The sequence below is a fragment of the Phoxinus phoxinus genome (genome assembly GCF_949152265.1).
Source record: "Phoxinus phoxinus genome assembly, chromosome: 19".
Lineage (NCBI taxonomy): Eukaryota > Metazoa > Chordata > Actinopteri > Cypriniformes > Leuciscidae > Phoxinus > Phoxinus phoxinus.
Window position 1 is genome coordinate 21,647,364 of NC_136894.1, and position 11,205 is coordinate 21,658,568.

Genomic DNA, 11,205 nt, shown 5'->3' on the forward strand with positions numbered 1-11,205 from the left:
TTAGAGCATGGCAAGCCTTGAAAATGTATAGGCCTATGCATTATATTTATGCTCATGTCGTTTTAGGATTTAATTAATTTGCCTGAATTTCCCAGGTCTACAACTCACACAAATCCTAGAGCTCAACGCCTAAATGAATCTCCATCGGTCATGTGGTACAAGTGGGCGATCTAAGAAAATTCCGCGTTTACAAATTGTGATTACGAGTTCAAAGAGAAAGTGTAACGTTAGCCTATACGCTTTTCGGTAATTCCGACATGGCGTTAACGCACGCGCAAATGGGCTTTAGTTGGACTATCTTACGCTCTTCTGCACCATAGTTCTGCACAAAGAGAGCAAGTAGCCTACCGGTCATGTGGTAGCCTACAAGTGGGCGATCTCAGAAAATTCCGCGTTTACAAATTGTGATTATACGAGTTCAAAGAGAAAGTGTAGCCTATGCTTTTCGGTAATTCCCGAAAGTGATCTTACGCTCTTCTGCACAAAACACTTTCACTTTTGACGTAGCCTACTGTGATGCAAAGCAAGTCATAACCAAATTATGAATCTATTTATACAAATCACTTCTCAAAGTTATTTTCTTTTTTTATACAAACTATCTCACATTATAATAGCTTAATTATTTATTTAGGCTTACTTGACGTTTACGTAATGTTGATAACTTTTTATTACTAATTATACTATCATTATTTCAGTTTAATTGATCAACATAGATCAATTAAACTGAAATAATTATAGTATAATTTACATTTACATTTACATTTGTGTAAGTCTATTCTAGACAATTCAGTCATCCAAACTTTAATTTTTATCGTTCTGTTCATATGATTCCGATTATGGAACCCAAACTTGAGCAAGGAAACAAGAAGATGAAATCTCCCTATATAGTACCGCCTCCTCCTGCACGCGCATCTTACATCTACACGTGTAAGATGACATTTTAGTTAGGAGTCGAGAGAAGACGTTTAGATGTGGGTGAACGTATGCCTACTGATTTTTTGCTCTTTCTAATACGAGAAATACTGTGGACTTGTCTCTTAAACAAAGCAGTTGTTGTATAAATTAAAGTCATAGGTTATTCTTCATCGCTTCTTCATAACCCATCGTTTTTTTCAGCTCGGCTGTTGATCTAGCAAATCAGCATCACACAAACAAGAGTCTGATACAGGTATGTAGCCTACTTTTAATCTATCAAATCTTACTCTTGATCACCTGATTTCTTGCTTCACTGGACTGTAATGTAATAGCTAATAATGTACACGAATTCAACAGTCTACATGTCTTAGTCTATGTGATGTAAATGAAGAAGTGGCAAGTTTGGAGATGCATGCTGGTCTGCTGTGCTCATTCTGTGCCTGAGGTTATTTAAACATTTCACACATCCGTTTGCAGTGCGTTTGCCGTGTGTATTTTTTTCCGTACCCATGTTAACAGGTTAGAGCTTTCACACTGCACACGGATGCGGTGCAGCGATCGTTTACGCACAGAGTCTATTTTCTGCTGTGCTGCACCGCACTGCAGCGTATTGTTCACATTGAAATAAATATAGATTGACAAGAAACTGTAATAATTTGATCATAGGCTACTCATAATTAGTAGCCTACAGTTAATGTGTTCTGCCTACATTTACTAAATTACAGGATCAAGAAATTAAAAACGTTTTAAACGAGAATATAAATATATGTTATTGCTGCATGTTGTTCTATTTAAACATGAATATGTAGGCTACTGTGTTGCCCTTTTTATTTATTTTGTTTATCGTCACATTCAACCTTCATTTCATGCGAATTTATTAAATGTATGAACATCTGAATATGTAGTTGTAGCCTATATCTGAATTCATAAGTAAATCATATTATATAGTTTTATTTTTTTTAATATACAGAAGTTAAACAGGGTGTAATTATAAGTTTGTTATAGTTATGTAGGCTAGTTATTAATTTTGACTATGTAATTGTAAATCAAAATTTTTAACTTTTTGGTGCTACAGCCAGCCTTATTTATAGCAGAGGAAAAATACTCGTTTTAATGTAGTGGCATGTACTATAATTAATATATCAAATGTTAATTTCCAAAAAGGTCCTTTGTCTTCTGGGGGCTAGCCCTCTCTCCCAGTTCTTATATTTTTTTTTCAGTCTTAAAATATGCATTAATAATCTTTGTAGCCTATTCTAATTTAAAATATATGTGTATTATATCTTAGCAACAGATATAGCGCGATAGCTTTTCTTCTGTCAACAACTCGAACTACGTAAAACAAAGAATCACAATGATTAAAAATAATTTTCATACTGTTTCAATGTCTGTAACAATGTCAAAGTTAAAGTTTGGATTTAAAATCAAAATTACTTAGCCTACCCATTTTTTATTTTGTGACACAGATACTACGTATCAGTATAGCCACTGCAAACGCAGCATATGTGAAAGCACTATTAGTCTTTTTGAAGAACTCCATCCATTTTGCCTGCCTGTGCCACCTGTGTCAATGTAACAACAAAGGATTTTGCTTTCAAACCTTTTTGGGTAAAGAGACGGAGCAGGAACCCCCTTATTAATAATAAAATTGAGTGCTGCATTTTAAACTTAGTTTAAAATTACATGTATTTTTGTAGGCTACTTTATTACGATGGTTACATTGCAAATCCATTAAAATAACCATTATTGATGAACAGAATCATATTCTCTTTACACCTTTTTTGGGGTAAGTGCATGATTCATAACCGACTCATCCAAAAAGTTAATCCCAAAATTAGTCACCATGAAATAAAAATGTATACTTTTTTTTTTTTTTTGCAGTATTTATTATAAATAATTAAACCGAGCTCATCATTATTTTAAAAAATTTTTTTTAATGTGCCCTCGTAATCATAAATCAAAATAATTGACCCTGCTTCTTGCACTTCTCTGAATGACTTTGCTGAATGACTGTACAGACATGAGGGCGGGACAACCTGTCACTCACATGAGATCACAGCAATAGCAAACCACAACCATCCAACGATCCAATCAATTCAAAATCAAGTTTTACAATTTTATCCCTCAGATATTCATTTCAAACTTTCATTCCAACTATAGAGTTTTGTCATCATTCACTCACACTCATTATGTTGTACTCGTGAAAGTTTTGAAGATGTGCTAGTCTTTCTTTTCCCCGCAATTACAATGAATGATGATGTCTGAAGTTATCAAGCTTCAAACGTTTGCAAGCTCTAAGCTCCATTCTTTGTAACTTAATTGACAAATGTACCATTATGTTGTCCGAATTATGTTCCTCAGAAGAATTAAAGTCTTACAGGTTTGGAATAACACAAGGGTGCAACTAATGACAGAATTTCATTTCTGGGTGAACTATCTCATTAAAAGCCTCAAAATGGCATTGGAAACTTCTGAAAAGTTTGTTTAACACCTGTTGTTCAGTATTGCTGTTTAAAAAACACAACTGCCACTATAGCTTCATTGACCCAGTGTCAGGGGAGTTCCACTGACTGGAAGCCCCCCAATTTATAATATCCCCGATTTTATCCCAGTTTAAGTCCGTTAGAGTGGTAGGTTTTATGTTGTCTTGCTCTGTTTGCATGATGAACCATATCTGTAACACCCACAAGCCACCATGTGTTGTGTACAGATGCAGCTGACATGCTATTTTCTGCCATTCACTGCATCTCTGACATTTGGTTTTGTTGTGAGGTTTGATTGATTCACCTTCCTCTAATCTCACTTAATTCTTGCTATTCATAATATCTGTCATTTATCCCCTTTTTGGTTTTACTTCTTGGTTTTGGCAAGAAGAGAAAACTTCTTTGGTAACCAGTTTCTGCACATTTAGTGTTTTATGATGAGTATTTATAGTATTTATGATGATTCTGTGGTTTCACAACAAGTGATTGCGCAAACTAAATGAGTGTATTTTACAGTTTGCATCCATCATTAGGAACACCGCTTGAGAAAAGCCAATGAATAAAGATGTTCATCAAGTGTACACATTTTCCAATGTGGTTTAATGCTGCCTGTTCACGTGTTTGTGCAAAGGATGTTTAAGAGAGCGACGAAGAAGCTGGTCCAAGAGATGGATCCCGAGGGTGCTCTGATTGCGACTTCCAGCCCCAATGACTCCAAAAACCTCCAGCCGCTTGCGGTGGTGCTGAAAATCCCGAAAGGGTGGTTCTGGCAGCAAACTAAATACAGACCCACACCCTTCACTCTCAATCACCTGCTGAATGGGGAACCAGGAGTGAAACCAGGTAAAGTGAATAGCAAATAAGTATCTCAGTATGTTTTTAGCTTTATGTGTTTTGTGTTGGGCAAAATATGCCTAAATGGAAATATCTGTTGTCCAAATGAATAGGATGCCTCTTTGTTTTAAACAGTGTGTAAGAAGAAAGAGTTTGGAAAGTATGAGGGTAAATACATGAAGTCCAAGGCTGGATCTGTAGAGGTGGGAGCTGCAGGTGGCAACGTAAATATGAATGGAGAGGGCACATCAAAACTTTCTTTATCTCTCGGGAAACTTCAGACGGAATACGTGGATGTTCCGAAGCTAATGAATGACTCCAAAGGACGGTTAGAGAAAAACCCTTTAATATGTATATCATTTTATTTTGATTTGATAATTACGAACTAAAGAGCATACGTTTTTTTATCATAATTTTGAAATTCTATTCAGAACATAAAATTGAAGCTGGTTGAATCTCTTAAAAGGGACACTTCATCCAAAAATTATTTTGGAGGACTTTATTCACTCTCCGTGCTCCAAACATTTAAAGGAACACGCCGACTTTTTGGGACTTTAGCTTATTCACCGTATCCCAAAGCACAAAGATTGGAGGTAAACGGCTCCGGCTAGCATACTGCTGTTGGCGTTATTTTGTCACTTATTGGGAGCAGTATGCTAGCTGGAGCCGTTTACCTCCAGTCTTTGTGCTAGGCTAGCGGTGGGTGCGTCAGACAGAGTTACGGCACGCACGGAGATGAAAAGCGTATGTATGGACCAACGCTATCTCACGACCAATTCGTACGAATTTGTACGAGTGATTAAAAGGTGGCTAATTCGTACGAATTTGTACGACCTCACTCGTACGAATTTGTACGATTTGTCTAAACCCACGTGACGGTTGGGTTTAGGGGCGGGGTCAGGGGTAGGTCATTCGTATGAATTCATACGATTTTGGCAAATCGTAAAATATGTACGTTTTAGCAAAAAACGTACAAATTCGTACGAGTGAGGTCGTATGAATTGGTACGAATTAGCCACCTCGTAAAATTCGTACGAATTGCCGTGAGATCGGGTTGGTATGGACTTATCTAACTCTGTCTGGGGGATACGGTGAATAAGCTAAAGTCCCAAAATGTGGGCGTGTTCCTTTAAAGGAGATATTTTGAAGAATTTTTAAACTGTCCAAAACAATATTGGATTGATTTGAAATTACTACATTTACATGCGCACCAATTAAGTGATTATTTCCATATATCAGAGAAAAGACTTAATCGCTTGACACAAGCAAATCTCTTCACATAACATATTTAGTTGATCCTGGAACAACATTGCTATCCAAAAATGTTGACCCAGGAACGCGTATAACTGGACAAAAAAAAATCCTGAATTTTTCAAAATATATTTTTGGAAAGTCATGATGAGTTGTAAAAAAAAAAAAAAAATTTGGCTAAACTATTCCTTTAACATACTTAATGCATATAAGAAGATAAACTGATGGAATTTGAAATTCATTCTTCACCTTTTGATTTACCCTTTATGACTGTAGGAAATTGGACCTCACACACTCTTTGATCCAGCAGTCTCTGAAAAGGAACAAGGGTTTTACCCTCCTTAAAGAGCGAATCTTCACCACCTGCAACTGCTCCATCTCATTCAGCGAACTGGGGAAGGGTGGCTGCAATGCTATGTTTGGAGGGAGTTGTTGTCAGGTTTGTAAGAAGTGTGTTCAGGGATTGAACAGTGATGGGCTTGATATTCCAAATGTCCTTATCTGAGTGATTCTATGGTTTCAGATGTTTATGGAAAACAGTGCTAATATACAGTATGACTCTGAGACTGCATTAGACATCCCACCGGACACTGTGATTGCTTACAGTGTCATTGAAATGACCATCGAAAGTGATGGCTACTTTGGTCAGTGACATTTATGTGGCTGGAGAAGGCTACAGTTCTTTTTTATTATTATTATTATTACATGTATTAATTAATATTGAATAATTTTTTTATTTAAATGTTTTTTTTTATATTTAAATGTTTTTTTTTTAATATTTTTATATATATATATATATATATATATATATATATATATATATATATATATATATATATATAAATTATTTTCATTGCTTAAAGGGGACCTATTATGTCTATTATTGGTTGTTTAAAGGGGACCTATTATTTTTCAAATTATTTTTGTTTTTGGGGCCCACTAAAATAGGTTTTCATGCTTAAATGTTCAAAAATACAAATAGTTTCAACAGAATAGTAACTCAACCTTGCCCCTTTTTTTGCTTTTGTCTTCGCTGTTAATTATCTAAATATGGAATATTGTGTGATAGAACTCTACAATCGAGGTCTTTCAGGGAGTTCTTACTGATTTAGAGAATAACTCTCTTTAGAGTAACTTTGTAACTTGCATAATTTTTTCATGTTCAAACAGCAACAAAAGTTGAAAATGTAAAAAAAAATTGTGACCTTTGATTTTTGTGTGAGTTTAGATTTGTGTCTAACGTCTAGTGGACTAGAAGCAGATGACACTTCCTGGAATCCCTCTCCCATTTTATCAGAGGTGGATGGTCAACGGCAACTGATCCAAGAAGGTTTCCCTCTTGGTAACCTGAAAAATGGTGTGTGTTTCATTTCCTTTGTGTGTTATCCAAGTATGTGTGCAGAAGCAGAAGTAGAATTTGCCATGTATTCCTGTTTCCCTTTTTCAAGTTCCTGCCAGGTTATTAGGATACTGCCATAATGAGACCCTTTCATTTTTGTTTAAATACATTTTTGGTCTCCTTGCAGCACTTGCAGATGCTCAGACTAGCTTTTGTGCGCTGGATGACTTGTCTACTGAAAGCCGTTCCTCCATCCTGCTCCTGTTGAGGGAAATTCTGTTGGACCGATCTGTCTTGTCAGCTTTGGTGGGTAGAGTGAGTGATAGTTTGAAAGGAACAATGTTAGCTAATCTTGTACTCATATTATTGCACAAGGATATAAATTGTATAAATAGGGGATTCTTTCATTAAGGGAACTAGGATGATTTTAAAGATTTTTTTGTTGTTTTTTTCTTCCTTTTTCCCTCCTTTTTTCCTCCTTTTTTCCTCATTTAACAGTGTTTAAAGGTTACCTGTCCCATCAATTCTCTATTTTGTGCTTGTGCCCACACATGCTTATTTGGGTAACCTGATTTCCTGGATCAGCATCTGTGTTGATCCTGGAACAACATTCCAATCAACCAATCAGATTTGATTAACAAGTTTAGAGTTTATGTCAAGTTTATGGTTAGGTGCTTTTATATCAGTGTTATCCAGCTATCGTTTCCCTCTGATTTTAGGGATAACTTATGGGTAGGGTTAGGTATAGGGGTATGGTTAGGATTACATTTTTGGACAGGAATGTTGTTCCAGGATCAACAATGTCCCGCAATTACAATGAATTATGATGTCTGAAGTTATCAAGCTTCAAACGTTTGCAAGCTCTAAGCTCCATTCTTTGTAACTTAATTGACAAATTTACCATTATGTTGTCCGAATTATGTTCCTCAGAAGAATTAAAGTCATACAGGTTTGGAACAACACAAGGGTGCAACTAATGACAGAATTTCATTTCTGGGTGAACTATCTCTTTAAAAGCCTCAAAATGACATTGGAAACTTCTGGAAAGTTTGTTTGGAATGTTGTTCCAGGATCAACAATGTTGACCCAGGAACACGTCTAACTCTGCAAAATCAGGACATGCTGTTTATTTATCTATATTAAATACGTAGTTATTATGAATATCACTAAACAACTTTCATTTTTCAAGATAATGAAAATTCCCTAATTGAAGAATCACCTATATATATATATATATATATATATATATATATATATATATATATATATATATATATATATATATGACCCTGGATCACAAAACGGGTATATTTGTGGCAATAGCCATATATGACCCTGGATCACAAAACGGGTATATTTGTGGCAATAGCCAAAAATACATTGTAGGGTCAAAATGATAAATTTTTCTTTAATGCCAAAAATCATTAGGATATTAAGTAAAAATCATGTTCCATGAAGATATTTTGTAAATTTCCTACCGTAAATATATAAAACAATTATTTTTGTGAGTGAATGCTGCACAATCGTGAGCATAAATGGACAACTTTAAAGGCGATTTTCTCAATGTTTTGATTTGTTTGCTCCCTCAGATTCCAGATTTTCAAATGGTTGAATCTCGGCCAAATATTGTCCTATCCTAACAAACAATACATCAATGGAAAGCTTATTTATTGAGCTTTCGGGTGAGGTATACAACTCAATAAAAAAAATATGGTCCAAATATTTGTGGTCCAGGATCAGATATAGGCTATTAGGGATACATTTTTCAGATAAAAAAAAAATATATATATATATATAGCCTATATATATATATATATATATATATATATACATACACATATTTTTTATTATTATTATTTTTTTGTCTTATCTCATGGTCTTTCTGTCTTTCAGAGTGATATGTTAAGCAGTGGTGAAACTCCATGCTTCCTAACCAGCGTGCTGTCTGAAAAACAGAGCCAGATTATTGGTGCGTTTTTAGACTTACTGAAGTGTGAACCACTTGACAAGAATGGACTTTCCACATCAACGCCATTGTCCAGTTTTAATGGATGTTGTCAGATATCAACAGCCAATCACAGTGATCTTTCCTTGGCATCTGAGTTAAATGGATCAAGCTGCAAACCAGAAGAACAGAACGGTCATCACGCGGTGGTATCCCATCAGAACGGATGCTCAACAAAAGCAAGCAAACAGAGCATGGAGCTTATGCACGCCATTCAAATGCTTATCAGCGCTCTTGAAGGTTTGTACACCTAAACTCAGAGATATCTTGTGTAGCCTACATAGACTCTTTCTGTTTTTTTTACTCATACCGTTTAATTTTTGATTCAGAGCTGACGGATGCTGGACTGAACCTGCTAGAACCGTTCTGCACTTCTGAAAGTCTCAAAAGTCTACAGGATTTAGTGAGTTTCTGCATTAATGTTTGAGAATTTTTATTTTATTTTATTAAAATATGTTTAATTTAATTTATTTTTTTCTGTATACCAAGGTAATTCATCTGACTTCTAACTACAAGCCGCTCTGCAAGGACACCATCCCCGTTTTCCTACAAAGTGACGATGAATTCCACAGAGTGGAGGCACTTTTTAAGTCATGTAATGTTTTACTAAGGAAAGAGAATGACACACTAACCTCAGAAATGACATGCAGAGAGGGATTCCTTCCTATGGTACTGTGCATTGCCATCCATGGCCTTGCTTCCCTCAGTGATGCTTTCTGATGGCTAAAATGGCCTATAAATGTGTGAAGTATGTAACTTTTTCCTGATTACTTAGATATATTAGTAATACAGAAATGACACACTTTAGTTTTAATGTTCCTTTGTTAATTTCGGAATAATAATCCAAAACAAATGTGCCAACAATGTGCCTTTAATCATACATACTTTAAATATTTATGCTAAAATAACATTTATATATATTTTATTTCCCCAGTTTTTTTGCACTTACATTATAACTATTTGCACTTTCTTAGTAAAACAACTAAAAAAGTTTAAAAAAATTATTTACATTTATTTAAATTGGGTAAGTATCATTTTAAATATATGAAGACAAGTTATCTTCATAGTAATCGCTGAAATAGTTTTTTTTTGTTCCATAGTTAATTTAGAGTATTAATATTGGGTCTCATTCATGAAACACGAGCAGAGCGAATTTTTGTGTAAATCGTGTGTAAAGTGGTTCTGGCGTAAATTTTTGGATTCATTAAAATGTTCGTATTTTCCAAATGTTAGTTGGTACGAAAGAAATCAGCTCCCAGCCACGCGTAAATAGTGCGTTTAACATCTGAACGTTTTGCTCATTAATAAGGCTGCATTTTAATTCACCTTAATCGGGTACTTACACAGCATTTTGAAAAAAATATTATATATAGTAATTACATACGGTTTTTCTTTTTACTTTTATTATGAGAGCCAGTAATAGCATCTGCAAACGAAACACTTTAATCAAATAATGAATTGCTTTCAATAGGGCTGGGCTATATTTTTCGAAGTGAACTAATTCGTTTTTTGCAGTCAAGCTTCATGTCGAACCATTTTCTTTTAATTTCTGGGACTGTTCGATTAACAGATGAAACTCCATTAACTGCATCTGTAATATGCTGCCAAGCTTCCCTTTTTTTTGGACCTTATATGTACGCTTGGAAATAAAATGTGGCATTTTGAATGAACTTCTGATAATAAAATATGATCTGACAATGAGAAATTTTTCTTTTTCATTTGCTTTTAAGAAGACATGTTGAAATCCTTCGTTTGGTGTCTTAACCCTCTTTGCCATGGTGTTGCCCTCAGGCAACAGAATACCTTTTTGGACCTCACACCGCCCCTTTAATTTTTTTTTATATATATTTTTTAATATATAAGATCACCTGACATGTCTGTTCAATGAAATTATTGGCTGAAGTGGGTGTGACCTTTTGTTTGGGGGTGGAGAAGTCATTTAATGAAGCAAAGCCACCAATTAGTAAGATAAATATTACTTTTTAACATGTTTAAGTTAAAATAACTTTATAATAAAAAATATATGCATGTGCATCAGTATGTAAAGAAGTATGTTTGATTGTTTAAAGATTTATTTTTTGTTTTTATTTATATACTATGCCTCAGGGCAACACTGTGCAGTTAGACCACTTTTGTTCAGGCAATATCATAGGGTTAGGGAACCATTGTGGTGCATTCAAGTTCTCCTGGGAAGTTTGTTTTTACAAGTTCGGAAAACTCAAAGAATCCGCATTATGTGTCATAATTTATGTTTTGCTGTTGTTGTTTTTGTTGTTATTATTATTGTTATTATTATTATACTGCCACAGAGATTGATGGGAAATGTAGTTCACTCATGTCACTCATGCCAATCAGCTCATAAACTGGCTAAATGAGTT

General features: G+C 34.8%; 1 protein-coding gene across 2 annotated transcripts; it reads left to right on the forward strand.

Moving 5' to 3' along the window:
* Positions 1-933: 933 nt before the first annotated feature.
* gsdmea (gasdermin Ea) lies at positions 934-10,529 on the forward strand. 2 transcript variants are annotated; one of them, XM_079591663.1, is made up of 11 exons: positions 934-971; positions 1,117-1,168; positions 4,030-4,241; positions 4,368-4,560; positions 5,760-5,922; positions 6,007-6,127; positions 6,712-6,840; positions 7,010-7,128; positions 8,716-9,067; positions 9,157-9,230; positions 9,317-10,529. In XM_079591663.1, the coding sequence occupies exons 3-11, from the start codon at positions 4,031-4,033 to the stop codon at positions 9,545-9,547; spliced, it is 1,593 nt and encodes a 530-aa protein (XP_079447789.1). In that variant the 5' UTR covers positions 934-971; positions 1,117-1,168; position 4,030; the 3' UTR covers positions 9,548-10,529. The 2 variants fall into 2 exon arrangements, with proteins under 2 accessions (XP_079447789.1, XP_079447788.1); XM_079591662.1 differs by having other exon boundaries at positions 7,010-7,137; positions 9,317-10,527.
* Positions 10,530-11,205: the final 676 nt, after the last annotated feature.